Genomic DNA, 18,583 nt, shown 5'->3' on the forward strand with positions numbered 1-18,583 from the left:
ATTGGTTTAATCTTTTATGTGGAACAAAGGAAAAAGGGACTGACACCTGTTTAGCCTTTTGAGTGTGCAGAGCTCTGCCCACCTCCCTCCCACCCCTCAGCCCCAAATCCAAGATTTCGTAGCCCTCACCCCCACCCAAGCAGGTTCCCTCACACACACCCTTTGTTTTCTTCCTCTTCCACGGTTCCTTAGGGAAAGGTGCCTTCTTTAGGGATGAAGAGCTACCTACAGCCCAGTCCTAGCCTCCAGCACCCCAAAATCAGCTCAGCCTCCACTGGAGGCGAGGGGGAAGAGCAAAGCGCATGGGGGAGGTAGGGCTGCCCTCCAGGAGCTGTCCCCTTCCCCAGGAGCCAGTCAGAGCTGGGGAGGAAGGCAGAGGCGTCCTGGGGAGCTGTCACAGAGAGGAATGGGGTCAGGGAGTGGGGGTGACAAGTACAAATAAAGAGAAAGTTTGGGGAGACAGATGACAAGCCCAGCTGTGCTAGTGACGTGGAGGGGAGGTGTGGTGAGAGACCAGCCATGGCCCTGTCCAACCCCAGGCTCCACCAGCCTCAAACTGGCTTTGCAAATCCAAACATTTTAAGGAAGGGGTTTGGGGTTGGAAGAGAAATGGCATAGAGGTCTGTGCTGTGGATTTTCTTCTAGGGTGGTGGGAACCCCAGAGATGTCTCCTCTGCCATCGTTTTAGATGGCTCCCAGACCTCATCCCAGCAGAGGGAGGGTGACTGTCAGCAGGTCAGTCCCAGCGCCATGCCCCCCTCGCAGTGGGCCTCTGTGTCTCAGGCCTGGCCAGGCTCCCTGCCCCTCAGAGCTCCTCGTGGACCCGCTCCTGGTCCTCATCTGACTTTAGCTTCAGCTCCTCGACTGTGATCTTGCCGTCCTGGTTGCGGTCCTGGTTCTGGAACATGTCCCCTATGGTTTTCTCAGGGTCCTGCCCAGGCATGAGGCGTCCTTTGCCCTCACTCACTTGAGCCTTGATGAAGGTGGAGAACTGGGGGGAGGGGAGAGCCAGGGAAGTGGGGAGTGAGCATCATGGCCTTGGGAGGGGCCCTGGGTGGAGGCCAGTGAGTGCTTTCTTTTTCTATCTTCCCAGGCTCCCCCACATGCCGCAACTCAGGAAGGACTGGGAAGGGCACTGGTGCTGGAGTCCTGGTGAGGGTGGGGGTGGAGGCATGGCATGGGGGATAGTCCGTGACTGGGCTCGGGTAGGGAACAGTCTGCATGCGTTCCCAGGAGAAGGCGGGGATGAGGGGCCTGAGGCGTGGGGCTCAGCACAGGCAGGAGCACAAGGGCAGGTGGACAGGCCAGATGAGGAATGCCTTCTTCCTAGATGCTTCCTGGGTCGGAGGGGGTTCGTGAGCATGGTTATTAGGACTGAACCTTCACCCACCTCCTCCGGAGGGACCTCTCCATCCTTGTTGAGGTCCATGTCTTCAAACAGGTTAGCAGGAGGGTCATCGTGCCACACAAACAGGTAGCCTGTGGGCAGCCCATCCTCCCGGGACACCAGCTCCACCTCAAACCGCAGCACAGCACTGCCAGGGACGCCCCGGGCTGGATGGAGGGCAGGAGAGGAGGGAGGGGTCCCAGTCAGGCCAGAGTCTGGGCCTTGCTTCGATGCTTCCCAGCCCACAGGCCTCAGTTTCCCTTCTTGGAGCTGGGCTGGAGAATGGCGCACAGGATATTTAAGGAGCCATCCCGCAGGCATTCCTGACTCCTCCCACCAGCCATCAGGCCCACAATGAGCAGGAGCAATAGGGACGGATGCCAGTCTCACAGTTTCGGACTGAGCACGGTGGCTCATGCCTGTAATCCCAGCACTTTGGGAGGCCAAGGTGGGTGGATCACCTGAGGTCAGGAGTTCAAGACCAGCCTGGCCAATATGGCAAAACCACATCCCTACTAGAAATACAAAAATTAGCTGGACATGGTGGCAGGTGCCTATAATCCCAGCTACTTGGGAGACTGAGGCAGGAGAATCGCTTGAACCCAGGAGGTGGAGGTTGTAGTGAGCTGAGATCATGCTACTGCACTCCAGCCTGGGGTGACACAGTGAGCCTCCATCTCAAAAAAAAAAAAATTACTTTTTTTCTCACTCCCTCACCTCCATTCTCCCCGTGGGCCAGGTGCGGGGGCACGATGAGCTGCCGCCTCTCTCCCACACACATGCCCTGCAGGCCCATGTCCAGGCCTTCGATCACCTTGTTGGCCCCCAGAGTCGCCTCCTGGGGGGCCCCGTAGTCATGCCTGGGGGAGAGCAGATGCCCAGGTCAGCAGCCACCCTGTCCCCTGTCAGCGTACACCCCACTCTCTCTGAGGTGGGCCCAGAACAAGCGCTCAGTTCCGGAGTCACTCCCACTGGTGACTTGGGCCACGCAGGAGAGTGCAGGGGCCCAGCAGTGCAGACGTGGGGTTCCCTTCTCATCTCGCCTCTGCCCCTAAAATGTAGCCTCCAGGGCTCATGGCTCCTGCATCAGTTTCCCCTCTGTGAAAAGGAAAGAGCAGTTCTCCCACAGCTGCTGGCTTCACCTTCCCTCCCACTGTAAAGCAGAGAATCTCATCTCATGGTTCCCTGACAGGCTCTGAAATGGGACTGAAAGAAGCAGGGGCCTGAAAGCTCCCCTGGGGCTCAAGGACCAAGAGGGAGGAGCAAGTGTCAGGGTGCTGTGAGGAGAACTCCCCATGCCTGAGCCCACCCACGTGCCCAGCCCCAGCCCCAGCCCCAGCCCCACCCCGGACCCACGAGGTGAAGAGCTGGGTGCCGTCCAGCAAAGAACAGTTGTAGTGGTATCGAACAAAGTCGCCAAGCTTGGTGGTCTCATTGCAGGTCTCAGATGGCCGGGACAGTGTCTTGATTTCTACCACATCCGCAGGGTTGTGGAAGTCAACGACGTGGACGTTGAAGATGAGCACGGCCGAGCCAGGGATCTTGTCTCCTGAGGGCGGAATCGGGGAGTGTGGTCAGCTCAGAGCATGAGGAGAGGCTTCTTGAAGTCTCTCCATGGAGGCCCCTGGACCTGACACCCATGCCCGGCCCTGGGGAGCCAAAGGAGGGTGGGATGGGACGTTTGTCCAGAGTGAATTCTAACATACTCTCTCATTGGGGTGAGGGGCAGGGGAAGGCGGCTTTCCAGTTAGAAAGCTCTTTTCCACTCACCATTTTGCAAACTCCCAGTAACTTACCCTGCAGATCAGCATGGCTTGCCCATTTTACAGGTGAGGACACTGAGGCTCCCAGCACAGCTGGGTCCTGGGGCTATGCTGGTTCTGTTTTTCCACAACCACCCTTCCTCCTCAAACTCAGGAGTTGGCTGCCCTTCTCCACTAGGGAAGGGAGAAGTGGGGCGCCACCCTGGAGGAAATTGATGGAGTCCGTGTGGCAGGAATCAGAGTGACCAGATGTAAGCTGTATGCATTTTCTGTGATGAGTGGGGTCGAGTGGTGGCTAGAAACCCACTGTGGAGTGGGGATAGGGGGCGGCCTGGCCACGAGGGGCAGTTCAGGGTAGGAGCTGAGGTGGCGGCTGGGGAACATCCCTACCAGTTCCATTTTCCCCGTAGGCGAGGTGTGGGGGGATGGTAATTCTCCGTCGCTCCCCTACGCAGGCGCCCTGCAGCCCCTGGTCCATCCCGGGGATGATGTAGCCCTGCCCGATATAGGTATTGTAGGTGTGGTTGCGGGAGTAGCTGCAATACAAGGCGGGAGGGCCAGGAAGGGAGTCAAAGGGGCCCTCCCCTTCCAGGCAGCTCAGAGTGCCCCCCCAGCTTCTTCCACATTTTGCCCAGCCCCTGCCCTCCCACCTCAAGACCCTCCGGACCTGGAATCAAACAGGGTGCCGTCCATCAAGGAGCCATTGTAGTGGTAGCGCATGAAGTCCCCAGCCACGGCTCTGCGGACACAGCCCGGGGGCAGCTCCAGTGTCTCTAGCTGGACAGTGTCCTTTGGGTTGTGTACGTCAATCAGGAGGACGTGAAAGACCAGCGAGGCCTGCGGGGGGATCACTGTCCCTGGGGAAGGGATAGGGCTTGAACCATACAGGTGGGGAGCAAGCCGAGGCTCCGCCGGCACCATGCAAGGAGACACTAGCCCCGCTCCAGAGCCCTTTCCTGTCCACCAGCAGCCCTGCTTCCTGCTCCTCCAGTAAGGCCTGAGCTGGGTTTTCCCCAGGGCCACCACCAGCTCATACTGAGCCTTCGTGTGAATCAGAATAAAGCACCCCTTCTTAGTGAGACGAGCATTAAGGGTAGAGTTCATCCCGCCTTGAGTCCTTGGCTGGATGCCCTTGTGCAGTATACAACCTGAGCAACTGTATGTGGAGGCCTGGTTATCCCTCTTCTGGAGAATTTCCCCTTGACTCCTTGCCCACCCTCACCATAGCCTTTCTCGCCATAGGCCAGGAATGGAGGGATGATAATCTTTCTTCTCTCTCCAGGACACATGCCCAGCAGCCCCTGGTCCATGCCCTTGATCAGCCAACCAGAGCCGACGTAGGTGTCGTAAGTGCCGCCCCTACTGTAGCTGCAGAAAACGAGGTGGGGGGGGGAGAGGCTGGCTGGACTCCTGCTCCCCATGCCACAGTCCCCAGCGCCTCAGGGCTCCCCTCTGGCCCCTTACCTGGTATCAAAGGAGGTGCCGTCCAGCAGGGTGCCGTTGTAGTGGTAGCGGACAAAGTCGCCGTCCTGGACCATGCGGGGGCAGTGGGGCGGGCGCAGCAAGATGCTCACCTGCACAGTGTCTTCCTTGTTCCACACATCCAGCAGAACCACGTCGAAGTAGAGGGTGGCATCCGGCGGAATGAGCCCTGCTGTGAGGGCACAGCAGCATGGAGGTCTCAGAGCTGTGCTCTGCCAACCAGGATCCCAGCCAGGGGCCTTCCTCTCATCCCACACCGGGAGACCCAAACCAGGCACACAGCTGCCACTATGTTTGTTTGTTTTTTAAGAGATAGTGGGCTGGGCAGAGTGGCTAATGCCTGTTATCCCAGCACTGTGGGAGGCCATGGCAGGCGGATGGCTTGAGCCCAGGAGTTCAAGACCAGCCTGGGCAACATGGCAAAACGCCATCTTTACTAAAAACAAAAAAAAAAATTAGCCACCAGTGGTGGTGTGTGTCTGAAGTCTCAGCTGTTTGGGAGGCTGAGGTGGGAGGATCGCTTGAGCTCAGAGGCAGAGGTTGCAGTGAGCCGAAATCGCACCACTACACTCCAGCCTGTGCCACAGGCTGAGACCCTGTCTCAAAAAAACAAAAAAACAAAAACAAAAAAACAGATGGGGTTTTGCTCTGTCACGCAGGCTGGAGTTCGGTGGCGTAATCATGGCTCACTGCAGCCTTGAACTCCCAGGCTCAAGTCCTGAGTACTTGGGACTGTAGGCACACACCACCACACCTGGATAATTTATTTAATTTTTTTGTAGAGCCGGGGTCTTGCTATGTTGCCTAGGCTGGTCTGGAACTTGGGGGTTCAAGCAATCCTTCCACCTTAGCCTCCCAAAGCTCTGGCATTATAGACATAGTCAGCCACTGCCCCAGCCAGAGCTGCCACTCTTCATACTGTGTGCATAGCGTGACATTGGGTAAGTCATTCCTCATCTCTGCACTTCAGTTTTCTGACCCCAGGATCCCTGATTCTGCCTCCTGGTCTCCTCCATCCCCAGCCTGTGCCCCAGCCCTTCTCACCCAGGCCGATGCTGCCATAGCCCAGGTGGGGAGGCACAATGAGGCGTCGTCGCTCGTTGACACACATGCCCATGAGGCCTCGGTCCATGCCAGTGATGAGGCGCCCCACGCCCACCACGATGGCCACCAAGGTGTTGCGGTCATAGCTGGGGAGGAAGGACAGATGGGATACAGTGACCTCAGGCACACACACACTGCCCACGGTGGCATAGGTGTACCTGCACACACAGGTACACAATGCCCCTTGCTACACCCAGATGTGGATATGCACACATGCTCCTCACCTCCTTTTTTTTTTTTTTGAGACATAGTCTTGCTCTGTCACCCAGGCTGGAGTGCAGTGGTGTGATCTCAGTTCACTGGAACCTCTGCCTCCTGGGTTCAAGCAATTCTCCTGCCTCAGGCTCCTGAGTAGCTGGGATTACAGGTGTACACCACCACACCCAGCTCATTTTTGTATTTTTAGTGGAGAGGGGGTTTCACAATATTGGTCAGGCTGGTCTTGAACTCCTGACCTCGTGATCCGTCCGCCTCGGCCTCCCAAAGTGCTGGGATTACAAGCATGAGCCACCGCACCTGGCCTCTCCTCACCTCCTTTTCAAGTCCCCCTCCTAGGTTGGCCGTGTCACCCACCTTAAGAGAACGGGCTGTTACAAAAGGCAAGGCCCTGAGGAGGCCAGGGGCGGCTACTGCCCTGGGATGGGGTTAGGGTAGGATGCATGGGCCTGGATGCTGCTGCTGTTTGCTGACAGCAAGTGGGGAGTGGTAGGTACAGCACGGAGGGGCAGAGGAACATGTATTGAGCACTTAACAATACGCAGTTAAATGCTTGGCATTTTACATTCTTTATTTCTCTCCCCTGTCGGCTGGGGATTCTTGTTCTCATTGTTCTTATGAGAACAATGGAGACATGAGAGACTAAGTGCCTTGCCCAAGGTCACACAGCCAATGTGTCCTCAGCTGAGATGGAAAGCCTAGGAAAAGGAGAGAGAGCAGAGATGGGTGGGGATTGCTTTCACATTTTGAAAAGGCCTATTCTAAAAGTGCCATGGCTGTTGCTTGTTTTTAGTTATACACTTTTAATTAATGTATTTATTTTTACTTTTACATAAGTGTTTTTGGAGATGGAGTCTCTCTGTTGCCCAGGCTGGGGTGCAGTGGTGTAGTCTCGGCTCACTGTAACCTCCACCTCCCTGGCTTAAGCGGTTCTGCCTCAGCCTCCCGAGTAGCTGGGATTACAGGCGCACCACCACCACACCTGGCTAATTTTTGTATTTTTCGTAAGGCGGGGTGGTCTTTGCCATGTTGCTCAGGCTAGTCAAACTCTTGGCCTCAAGTGATCTGCCTGCCTGGGCCTCCCAAAGTGCTGGGATTATAGGAGGGAGCCACTGCGCCCAGCCAATTATATACACTTTTTTTTTTTTTGAGACAAGTCTCACTCTGTTGTCCAGGCTGGAGTACAGTGGCACAATCTCGGCTCACTGCAACCTGCATCCCCTGGGTTCAAGCGATTCTCCTGCCTCTGTTTCCCAAGTAGCAGGGATTGCAGGCACGTGCCACCTGGCCTGGGTAATTTTTTGTAATGTTAGTAGAGATGGGGTTTCACCATCTTGGCCAGGTTGGTCTTGAACTCCTGACCTCATGATCCACCGCACCTGGCTATATACACTTTCAATTTTATTTTAAGTTTTCAGAAGTAAAGTGAGGATGGGAGATTTTTTTTTTTTTTTTTATTGAAGGGGCCATGGTTAAGAAAGTTTTCCAAGCTCAATAATCATGAGCTGGGCCCCCAGAGTCCCTACCAGGGAAGACAACCCCCAAATCCCAACCCTGCCTCACTCCCAGCACTCAAGGGCTCAGGGCTGTGCTCCTGGCTACTACCTATACGTGGATTTGCCCACCAAGCGGGCAGGTTTTAAGTCTGGACTGTTTCCTTCCCAGTGCTATTACAAAGCCTTAAGCTCTGCATGAAGTTTCTATGCGTTAAATAGCATCAGGTCATTTGGTTCTCCTCAAGGTCAATGTTAATGTGTGCTGAACTGGCTGGAGGACTGCCAGGCCCCGTGAGAAGCCCACATTCATTCATCCATCTCTTTCGAGTCCTAACATCAGCCTTAGCAAGTAGGTCCTGTTTTTGTCTTCCTTTTTCCAGATAAGGAAAGTGATGCTTAAAGACACAAAATTCTCTGTCCATGGTCGTAGCCTGGATTTGAACCAGGGTCTTGGGACTCTTAGAGTTTGTATGCTTACCCCAAAATATTGCCTGCCTCCAAAGTCAGGGCCACTAACTTCCTGTGGGCTGAGTTGTGTGTTTCAGCGGAGGGTCTAAGGCTGACTTCTTTCAGTGTGCTGTGGGGTCCGTATGTAACTGGGACCCTAGGATTACCCCTGAGGCTGGCACACTGCCCTGTCCTGTCCCCACTAACAAAAGTGGACTTGCTGGAGCAGACCAAAGTCCTGGATCAGACCAGGAGGCCACCTCACAAACCCCAAGGCTGGCAAAATGGGCGGCCTGCGCCTCTGGCCGATTTACCTAAAATGGAGAGAGGTGAGGGTTCCAGGAGAACCAGAGAGGAAAGTGTGAAACTCCTCCGAGGAGCCCAGGGTGGCATGTCCAACTGTGCGACACGTAGACAGACAGGGTCCCCGCAGGGAGCCATGCCCTACCCCCAGGTCCAGCTGGCTGCCTTCTTAGAATGCCCACCCGCCTTTGTCCCTGCCCACCGACCGCTGAGAACTCCCACCCTCTCCAAAAAAAGTTATATTCCCTCTTCTCTAACCACAAATGGAGTGGAGCCAAAAAGGGAGTCAGGGTGGGTGGAAAAGTAGGGGGTCCAGGCTGATAGACCACCCCACGATTCTTAGGCAGCAAGGTCCACCCCTTTCCCCCAACACTGTAGACCAGAACACCCCTCTCCATCATGCCATTAAATACAGCCCTGTTAACTACATAGGGCGGTTCACCTTGATTATCGAGTCCTTTCCGGGATGTGGAGAGCTTGTGTGAAAGAAAAGGGGTCCTCTGAGAAGTGAGGGATTGGAAGTGGAGGCAGGAGGGTATCTTTGGGGAGACGGATGTCTGGAGGCCCCAAGGGTGCTGTCTGGGGTTATAGTACTAGGATGCAGAGCTTCAAAGAGGCAACTAGGAAACAGGACCCCGGGTTCAGGGGATGGAGTGGTGAATCCCGGGGCGCCCAACCCGGGTTACCTTGAGTCAAATTTCTTGCCATCTTCGAAAGTGCCGTTGTAGTGGTAGCGCACAAAATCCCCCATCTGCACTTCTCGGGGACAGGCCCTGGGGATGTGGTACCTCTCAATGACCACATCTTCCAGGGGGCCCCCGGCCGGGCTGGCGCGGCCCAACCCCCTCCCCACGGCCTGCACCACCAGCAGCAGTAACTGCAGCACGGGGAGCCGGAGGAGGCTGTAGCTGGGGGGGCCCGCGGGGAACATGGTGCCTGGAGCTGGGACCGCCAGCAGTGAGGGCGAGCGAGGGAGCCGCCGCCAACCTCCTTCTCCCCGCCTCCCAGAACTGGCTCCCCCCGCTTCCTGTCCTCCTTCCCTACCCCCGCCCTGGCTGGTCCACGTGGAATGGGGGCTGGGAAGACTGAGCTGGACAGGCGAGGGGCGGGGCGGGGTGCAAGAGGAGGAGGGGGCCAGGCTGAGTAAGTTAGAGTCGGAGGGAGGCACCACAAAGAACTGCGAGTCCCCCCTCCCCCCATCTCCAACCCTGGCTTCGAGACCTGGGGCCTGGCCAGGGAGGGAGGCTCGGGAAAGATGAGAAGTCTGAGTGGACACCAAAGGGAAAAAAAAAAAGTTCAATGTCTTTTTCCGGAGCCCCCGGGTCCTAAAGCCGGGCGGAGGCGACCCTTGCTTCTTTCGCGGGCACCTCCAATTCTAGTCCCCTCCAGGTGGGTGGTGAAGCCGCGGAGTGTGAGTGGCATCTCCGTGCTCGTCCGTCAAGCCCAACTGTGCTCCAAGGGACGGCCTCTCCAGGGAAGAGCAGCTTGGCCCCGCAGAGGCTGGACTGCAAAAAGGACTTTGTGACTTGGGACGTGACGGACACGGAGAAGGAGTGGGTGGCGGTGGCGGCGGAAGGTGTGCAGGTGACGGCAGGTGTGTGCCTCCGACGTGGGCGGGGAGACACTCGGAGGGTGCGGGAGGGCGCAGCGACGGCCTGCCCGGCTCCGGGGCTTCCCCCTCGCGTGGGCACCGCAGAGGAGGTGGCCCAGGCCCTCGCTCAGGGTCCGGATCCCAGGAGAGGGCACTGTGCGCGGGGAGGGGCTTCCCAGGCTCCCCATCTCCGGCGGGAAGCGCTCCCCCACTCACGCTCTGCCTAGGGGCACTCCCAAGGCAGGAGCCCGGGCCGACGGAGAGGACTCAGGACACTATCGGACCCTGGGCAAAAAGAGGGGAGACGTCGTGACCCAGGCCCCGCCCCGCCGCGCCGCCCTCGTGCCCGGCGCTAAGACCCAGCGGGCGCGCCGCGGGCCCCGGCCCCGGCCCCTTCCGTCCGCCGGGCGGCCAGCTCAGCTCGGGAGAGCCGGCGGCGCGGCGGGCATGGCTCGGGCGGCGTGGGGGCTGCTGTGGCTGCTGCTGGGCAGCGTCGGGGCGCAGTACGAGAAGTACAGCTTCCGGGGCTTCCCGCCCGAGGACCTGATGCCGCTGGCCGCCGCCTACGGGCACGCGCTGGAGCAGTACGAGGGCGAGAGCTGGCGCGAGAGCGCGCGCTACCTGGAGGCGGCGCTGCGGCTGCACCGGCTGCTGCGCGACAGCGAGGCCTTCTGCCACGCCAACTGCAGCGGGCCCGCGCCCGCGCCCACGCCCGGCCCCGACGGCGGCCGCGCGGACGAGTGGGCCCGCGAGCTGCGGCTCTTCGGCCGCGTCCTGGAGCGCGCCGCCTGCCTGCGGCGCTGCAAGCGGACGCTGCCCGCCTTTCAGGTGCCCTACCCGCCGCGGCAGCTGCTGCGCGACTTCCAGAGCCGCCTGCCCTACCAGTACCTGCACTACGCGCTGTTCAAGGTGGGCCTCCGCCCCCGCCCGGGGGCCCGTCTCGGGCTGGGCCTCAGGTCTCCCCACCGATCGGTCGGAGGAGCGTTGCCTTCACCCGGGACACGAAGCCCGCTGTGCGCTCCGGGCCGCGAACTTCGGCCCTCCTGACCCGCTCCTTCACCCCCTACCCCCCGACCAGGCTAACCGGCTGGAGAAGGCGGTGGCGGCGGCCTACACCTTCCTCCAGAGGAACCCGAAGCACGAGCTGACCGCCAAGTATCTCAGCTACTACCGGGGGATGCTCGACGTCGCCGACGAGTCCCTCACGGACCTAGAGGCCCAGCCCTACGAGGTGGGGTGGAGGGCAGGAGGAGGATCTTGCAGATAGGGCTTGTAGAGGAGGGGGAATGTTGGGGGTGCCCTGACTCCCTCTGCCACGCCCCCTCCAGGCTGTGTTCCTCCGGGCTGTGAAGCTCTACAACAGCGGGGATTTCCGCAGCAGCACGGAGGACATGGAGCGGGCCCTGGCAGAGTACCTGGCGGTCTTTGCCCGGTGTCTGGCCGGCTGTGAAGGGGCCCACGAGCAGGTGGACTTCAAGGACTTCTACCCGGCCATAGCAGGTATCCCCCCCCCAGACTATGGTGGGGATCCAATCACTCACAGGCCCGGTAAGGCAGATGTGCCCTCCCTGCCCATGGAGCACTGCAAATGTGGAGGAGCCAGCCAGGAGGAAGGCTTTGTCCCAAGGTCTGCTAAGAAAGACGCTGGGTACAGGGCCCCAGCTGGGAGTGTCCAAGGGGCTGGATCAGTGTGGAGAGGCAGTGATATCCCTAAAGGGTCTGGGAAGCTTGGGTTCACAGGCCTTCCAGACAGAGGGCAGTGCAGGTGCAAAGCTGCCGCGATGAGAAGTAGCAGGTGTGGGCAGAAAGCAGCTGGTAACCAGAAATAATACCTAGTCTTGAGATTTCTAACCCCGGGGTCCCTCAAGCAGAAGCAGAAAGGACTGTCCTTGGTCAGGTGCAGTGGCTCAATCCTGTAATTCCAGCACTTTGGGAGGCCGAAGCAGGCAGATCACGAGGTTAGGAATTCGAGACCAGCCTGACCAACATGGTGAAACCCCGTTTCTACTAAAAAATACAGAAATTAGCTGGGCATGGTAGCGCACGCCTGTAATCCCAGCTAGGCAGCTGAGGCAGGAGAACTGCTTGAACCTGGGACGTGGAGGTTTCAGTGAGCAGAGATCACACCACTGTACGCCAGCCTGGGTGACAGAGCAAGACTTCATCTCACAAAAAAAAAAAAAAGGACTGTCCTTTAGCTTCTCTGTTTGGACTTCTGCCCCACTTCTGGACCTCACCTCCGTTCTCCCAGAATGCTCTGGCTCCCTCTGGCTTGGGGTGGTGGTTGAGTGGTGGGGGTGATGAGGCAGCTCAGCCTGCAGTCATCTTCCTCACCATCATTTGTCATATAGTGTGGCAAGCACTTTACACACACTCTCCCCTGTGATTGCAACAGCAGCACCTTTTCTGGACCAGCAGCCTGGCTCAGTAGGCAGAGCTTGGATTTGGAGTCTTCTCCACTGGGGGGAGGGAGCTGTTCATGGCAAAGCCAGCATCTCACTGCTCCTTCCTGCCCCCAGATCTCTTTGCAGAGTCCCTGCAGTGCAAGGTGGACTGTGAGGCCAATTTGACCCCCAATGTGGGCGGCTACTTCGTGGACAAGTTCGTGGCCACCATGTACCACTACCTGCAGTTTGCCTACTACAAGTGTGAGCCCCCTGGGTGGGCTTGGGAAGGGGAAGAGGTGATAAGGGAGAGGACTGCATGGGTGCCTCCCAGAATTGTGGGGAGCTTTCTTCAGTATTGAGGATCCTGGATGATAGGAGAAAAGGCTAGGGGTGGTGGGGACATGGGGAAGGTACCCTGAGAGTCTGGGGCAGGTGAGAGGCTTGTGAGTGGGAGCAGACAGCAGCCTCAGGGAGAAGTAGAGGGTCTCTTGGGCAAATGACTAGGCAACCAACAACTGCAGAGCACTTGACAGTTTATTTTTGTTTTTGAAATGGAGTTTCACTCTGTTGTCTAGGCTGGAGTGCAGTGGCCCGATCTTGCTCACTGCAACCTCCACCTCCAGGGTTCAAGTGATAATCCTGCCTCAGCCTCCCGAGTAGCCGGGATTACAGGCACCCGCCATCATGCTCAGCTAATTTTTGTATTTTTAGTAGAGTTGGGGTTTCACCATGTTGTCCAGGCTGGTCTTGAACTCCTGACCTCAGGTGATCCACCACCTCAGCCTCCCAAAGTGCTGGGATTATAGGTGTGAACCACCGTGCCCCACCAACACTTGAGAGTTTACAAGGCACTTATGTGGTCCTTTCATCAAAACCATGCAGCTGGCATTGCTGGACCAATTTTTCAGATGGGGAAACTGAGGCTTATAGACGGCAAGGGGCTTTTAGTCTCATGACTAATAAAAAGTGGCACCAGGACTTGTGGCTCTCCTCACTGGAGAGATTCTGGCATCCAACAGGGCTGAGATGGACAGCCTGCAGTGTTCCTATAACTCAGAGATGCCAAGATTCAGACAGAGCCGGGAATCTGAGCAGAGGGGCTGAGATCCAAGAGGCCGGGAGACCCTTCCTGGGAACAGATACCAGAGGTTGAGGGCTTCTAATTCCCTAGAGCAATCATTCTCCAGCTGTGTGAGCTTGTGCAATTTAGCTAACCTCTCTGTGACTCAGATTTCTTGGCTGTAAAATGCGGATGACAGTAAAAGGCAGGCTGGGCATGGTAGTCCACGCCTGTCATCCCAGCACTTTGAGAGGCCCAGGCAGGCAGATGGCTTGAGCCCAGGAGTTCGAGACCAACTTGGGCAACATGGCAAGACCCTGTCTCTATAAAGATACAACAAATTAGGAGTGGTGGCACATGCCTGTAGTCCCAGCTACTGGGGAGGCCTAGGTGGGAGTATTGCTTGAGCCCAGGAGGCGGAGGCTATAGTGCTGAGATCACACCACTGCACTCCAGCCTGGGTGACAGAACAAGACCCTGTCTCCAAACAAACAAAAACATACAAAACATTAGATGGGTGTGGTGGTACCTGTGCCTGTAGTCCTAGCTACTTGGGAGGCTGAGGTGAGAGGATCACCTAAGCCCGGGAGATCAAGGCTGAGGTGACCCATGATGGCACTACTGCACTCCAGCCAGGGTGATAGAGTGACACCCTGTCTCAAAAAACAAAAATAAAAAGACAGGCCAGGTTTGGTGGCTCACACCTGTAATCCCAGGACTTTGGGAGGCTGAGTGATGGATCACAAGGTCAAGAGTTCAAGACCTGCTTGGCCAAGATGGTAAAACCCTGTCTCTACTAAAAATATAAAAATTAGCTGGGCGTGTTGGCAGGTGCCCATAATCCCAGATACTCGGGAGGCTGAGGCAGAGAATCGCTTGAACCCGGGAGGCAGAGGTTGCAGTGAGCCGAGTTCACACCACTACACTCCAGCCTGGGCAACTGAGTGAGACTCTGTCTCAAAACTAACTAACTAAATAAATAAATAAAAATAAAAAGACAATGACAGTGAGGCTTAAATGAGTTAGGGCCTGTCGCAGGGTCAGTGCCCACTACATGCTAGCTGGCATTATGCTTGGGTGGGGTAAGGAGCCCAGTAGCTATTCTGGGAGGTGGCAGGGTGGCAGGGGCACTGGACCGAACTGGGAGCTGGGGTTGACTCTGAAGGGGAAGTGCCAGAGCAACTCCTCACCCCTGTGCTGCTGCAGTGAACGATGTGCGCCAGGCTGCCCGCAGCGCCGCCAGCTACATGCTCTTCGACCCCAAGGACAGCGTCATGCAGCAGAACCTGGTGTATTACCGCTTCCACCGGGCTCGCTGGGGCCTGGAAGAGGAGGACTTCCAGCCCCGGGAGGTGGGCACTGCTTTCTGGGGCACTTGCTGGACATGCATTTTGCTAAACAAAAACAAAAACAAACAGACAAAAAAAAAACCCTGGCTTCCTTGGAAGGCAGGATGGAAAATGGAAAGAAAGAATATGAGTTGAGGTTCGAGCCCAGCCCCACTGCTGTGTGGTCCTGGGAAGACTATATCCCTTTCCAAATCTATTGTCTCACCTGCAAAATGGGGGTAGTACTGCCCCCCTCAGCAGTGTCCAGATGTGGGAGGTGCGAAGGTACATGTCCACTCCTGCCTGCTCCCCTCCCCATCTTCATCAGCCTCACTGCTGGCCTTTGTCCCTCTTCCCCAGGAACCTGCTAGGTAAACAACTGAGAAAACCCCTTGGAGTTGAGGGCAAGGCTGGCAAATACGGGACACATGGTGCCACTCCTGCTTTCCTTGTCAGTGGCAGACATTGCTAATCGATTGAGGGATTCTTTCCCACCAGACCCTCAGAATCCTTAACCCAGTGCTCCAGGCAGTCACGATGATCTGATTAGCTTGTGAGCTGATACCTGATCCTTGAGCTGGAAGAGGGCCAGTGGGCCCAGATCCTAGGAGCCCTGGCTTCTTGCCATCTGGCAGCAGGGTATGGCTCACCCCCCACCCATCCTTCCCTCCTTCCAGGAGGCCATGCTCTACCACAACCAGACCGCCGAGCTGCGGGAGCTGCTGGAGTTCACCCACATGTACCTGCAGTCAGATGATGAGGTGAGTGCCTCCTGATTTCCAGGACTGGGCTGTGATGGGGACACCTTGCACCTTTTCCTGGGGCCACCAGTGTGCCAGTGTTGAGCCCCAGCCCCTGGTGGTCGGCTGTTGTGAAGGAGAGAGGTTTGCCTGTCCCTTGTCTGGACCGCCCCTTCCTTCCCCAGCCTGAGCATTCTCATGCCCCCTGCTGTACATGTCCTAATCCTGCTCTTCCCAGGTGCAGCTCACAGGGTGCCTCCTCCTGGAAGCCCTTGCTGCATGCCCTGGCTCTCTGTTCTGGGCTAGCAGTGCTTCTGTGTACTTCCCTGGCCACCTGTGGCCTGGACCTGGATGATTTGCAGTCCTGGTCCATCTCAGGCCTGGCCCCCTTCTCCAGCTAGTCTCCAGGAGGACCGCACTGCAGGACATGGGGCCAGGGTATTCCCTGCTCTCCCAGCTCTCCCATGTCCTGCATGGAGCCTGGGCTCAGAAACAGTTTGAATGAACCAGTGAATGAATGAATGAACGCAGGGCATCAGGGCCAGAGGACCATAGTGTATTATACTGATTTCGAGTGAGGGTTTGACAGCCTGAGTTTCTCTGAGGTGTTGCTGTTCAGTGCTTGTTTATGTATCCTCTCCTTTGTTCACACCCCCACCCATCAAACATGGGGGCGGGGGGCAGAATCTATACTGTCAGCACCCAGGATAAGGAGCTAGCCAGACCTGGCTCCACTACTTACCAGTTGGGTGGCCTCCAGACAAGTGTCAGGCAACCTCTCAAGCTTCTGTTTCTTCATCCAGTGAATGGGGAGAATCATGCCCGTCTCATATTATGGTGGTGAGAATGATACGAGATCTGGCTGGGCGTGGTGGCTCATGCATGTAATTGCAGCAATTTGGTAGGCCAAGGCAGAGGGATCACCTGAGATCAGGAGTTCAAGACTAGCCTGGCCAACATAGTGAAATCCTGTCTCTACTAAAAATACAAAAATTATCCAGGCAGTCGTGGGCACCTGTAATCCCAGCTACTCGGGAGCCTGAGGCAGGAGAATTGCTTGAATTCTGGAGGCAGAGGTTGCAGTGAGCTGAGCTGGTGCCACTGCACTTCAGCCTGGGCGACAGATTGAGACTCTGTCTAAAAAATAAATAAATAAGATCAAGTATGTATTTTTATTTTTCCTGGAGACGGAATCTTGCTCTGTCACCCAGGCTAGAGCGCAGTGGTGTGATCTCGGCTCACTGCAATCTCCACCTCTTGGGTTCAAGAGATCCTCCGGTTTCAGCCTTTGAGTAGCTGGGATTACAGGCACGTGCCACCCACCCAGCCAATTTTATTTTGTATTTGTAGTAGAGACAGGATTTCACCATTTTGGCCAGGCTGGTCTCAACCTGCTGACCTCAAGTGAGGTCACCTCGGCCTTCCAGAGTGCTGCAATTACAGGTGTAAGCCACCGCGCCTGGCTGAGAATCAAGTATGTAAAGCACTTGATAAAGAACCAGCACCTGGTAGGTGCACAGTGAATGGCGGCGCTGCTTTTTTTTTGAGACAGAGTCTCACTGTCACCCAGGCTGGAGTGCAGTGGCGCCATCTCAGCTCACTGCAACCTCCACCTCTTGGGTTCAAGCAATTCTCCTGCCTCAGCCTCCCGAGTAGCTGAGATTACAGGCATGTGCTTCCATACCCAGCTAATTTTTGTATTTTTAGTAGAGATATGGAGTTTCACCATGTTGGCCAGGCTGGTCTTGAACTCCTGACCTCAGGTGATCCACCTGCCTTGGCCTCCCAAAGTGCTAAGATTACAGGTGTGAGCCTCTGCGTCTGGCCTATGGCAGCTGCTTTGAGGGCTGTCGCTTGTTCCATGTGGTTTGTCAGACACCAGACTGGGGGCTGGAATAAGTTACTGAAAGTCATGGTCCCTTTCCCAAGCTCACAGTCTAGTGGGGGGAGGTAGAAACTGCTGCTGGAGGGGGCAGCATGCAGCACCAGAGGAGGTCTCCAGCCCAGCCAGGGTCACCAGCAAGGGCTCAGCCTGGAACCGACGCCTGGCTTTGGAGGGATCAGTGCGGGCTGCGCAGGCACAGGGGATAGCAGGAGTTCCTGGCAGGAAAACAGCATGAGCAAACATTATGCATGGATTGGCAAGATTCTCGCCAGGGCATTTGTGCTTAAAAGGTGGGGCTGTGCCGGGGTGATGTTTATGCTGACACCAAATTCTGCCAGTGGCGCCCTGTGCAGCCAGTCAAGGAGGGGCAGTTTGGGAACATCCTCAGAATGGTCTCATTAGATCTTGAGACTGGGGAAGGGGAGGGGCTTTGGGGACCAAGAGGTGGGATGGGAGGTCCCATTGGCCAGGAAGGGAGCCCATATGGGTTTGGGCCTACTGTGACCCCGTTTCTCCCACAACCGTGGCACTGCTCTAGATGGAACTGGAGGAGACAGAACCACCCCTTGAGCCAGAGGACGCCCCATCTGACACCGAGTTTGAGGGGGAGGGTGACTACGAGGAGAGCATCTATGCTGACTGGTGGCAGGAGCCGGATGCCAAGGGTGATGAGGCTGAGGCTGGTTAGTGACAAGTCCTTGGGGGATGGGGATGTAGCCTGGGAGGGAAGCTGGGAACAGACAGATTCACCTGCTGGGCTCCAGAACTCATGGTGTGTGTGGGTGCTGGAGCCCATCCTCCAGGGGCCTGCAGCCTGTTGGCCGCCCCTGTCCCACCTGGGGGTGGAGGTGCAGCACCCCCCCTCCGGAGCTGGGGGCAGCTGAGACCTGTTCCTGGGGAGCCTCACCCCCTTCCCATCAGGATAGCACCTGGACACCCACTGGGAGTGGGTGGGGGCCAAACCCAGTGCTTTCTCCTTTCCTTTTCAGAGCCAGAGCCTGAACTGGCATGAGAAGGGGGCACCCCACACCCCTCGAGCTTGGGAAGCCTGGGCCCGATGGCCCCACCCTCACCAGCCTGAGCAGCAGCAAGAACTTTTTTTTTTTTTCCCTGAACATCTTTCTTAAATTAATAACAAGAACTATTTATTAAAAACTTAAGATGGGGCCGGGCACTGTGGCTCACACCTGTAATCCCAGCACTTTGGGAGGCCGAGGCAGGTGGATCATGAAGTCAGGAGTTCAAGACCAACCTCGGCAAGATGGTGAAACCCCATCTCTACTAAAAATATAAAAAATTAGCCAGGCGTGGTGGTGGGCGCCTGTAATCCCAGCTACTCAGGAGGCTGAGGCATGAGAATTGCTTGAACCCAGGAGGCAGAGGTTGCAGTGAGC

At 56.8% G+C, this 18,583-nt stretch overlaps 2 protein-coding genes across 3 annotated transcripts; one reads left to right on the top strand and one right to left on the bottom strand.

Annotated features, from left to right (window-relative positions):
• On the bottom strand, positions 1-9,322 carry FKBP10 (FKBP prolyl isomerase 10). 2 transcript variants are annotated; one of them, XM_032279663.1, is made up of 10 exons: positions 8,885-9,322; positions 5,677-5,822; positions 4,615-4,804; positions 4,373-4,518; positions 3,818-4,007; positions 3,541-3,686; positions 2,744-2,936; positions 2,105-2,247; positions 1,391-1,554; positions 1-991 (listed from the first exon to the last, which is right to left on the bottom strand). In XM_032279663.1, exons 1-10 carry the CDS (start codon positions 9,127-9,129, stop codon positions 806-808), a joined length of 1,749 nt encoding a protein of 582 aa, XP_032135554.1. In that variant the 5' UTR covers positions 9,130-9,322; the 3' UTR covers positions 1-805. The 2 variants fall into 2 exon arrangements, with proteins under 2 accessions (XP_032135554.1, XP_032135555.1); XM_032279664.1 differs by lacking the exon at positions 8,885-9,322 and adding an exon at positions 8,641-8,688.
• Positions 9,322-18,361, top strand: P3H4 (prolyl 3-hydroxylase family member 4 (inactive)). Its single transcript, XM_032279665.1, has 8 exons — positions 9,322-10,698; positions 10,868-11,020; positions 11,118-11,289; positions 12,309-12,437; positions 14,443-14,588; positions 15,242-15,325; positions 17,728-17,872; positions 18,179-18,361. The coding sequence occupies exons 1-8, from the start codon at positions 10,237-10,239 to the stop codon at positions 18,199-18,201; spliced, it is 1,314 nt and encodes a 437-aa protein (XP_032135556.1). The 5' UTR covers positions 9,322-10,236; the 3' UTR covers positions 18,202-18,361.
• Positions 18,362-18,583: the final 222 nt, after the last annotated feature.

Source organism: Sapajus apella, unplaced genomic scaffold, assembly GCF_009761245.1.
Source record: "Sapajus apella isolate SASKATOON/1434 unplaced genomic scaffold, GSC_monkey_1.0 scaffold12, whole genome shotgun sequence".
Classification (NCBI taxonomy): Eukaryota; Metazoa; Chordata; class Mammalia; order Primates; family Cebidae; genus Sapajus; species Sapajus apella.

Excerpts from the sequence above, each read along its gene's own strand:
- P3H4 (XM_032279665.1), top strand. The coding sequence starts at position 10,237 with ATGGCTCGGGCGGCGTGGGGGCTGCTGTGGCTGCTGCTGGGCAGCGTC. Across the intron at positions 11,290-12,308 it reads CTTCTACCCGGCCATAGCAG|ATCTCTTTGCAGAGTCCCTG; the intron begins GTATCCCCCCCC and ends TCCTGCCCCCAG. Across the intron at positions 15,326-17,727 it reads ACCTGCAGTCAGATGATGAG|ATGGAACTGGAGGAGACAGA; the intron begins GTGAGTGCCTCC and ends GCACTGCTCTAG.
- FKBP10 (XM_032279663.1), bottom strand. The coding sequence starts at position 9,129 with ATGTTCCCCGCGGGCCCCCCCAGCTACAGCCTCCTCCGGCTCCCCGTG. Across the intron at positions 3,687-3,817 it reads GGCACCCTGTTTGATTCCAG|CTACTCCCGCAACCACACCT; the intron begins GTCCGGAGGGTC and ends CTTGTATTGCAG. Across the intron at positions 2,248-2,743 it reads GGCACCCAGCTCTTCACCTC|GCATGACTACGGGGCCCCCC; the intron begins GTGGGTCCGGGG and ends GCTCTCCCCCAG.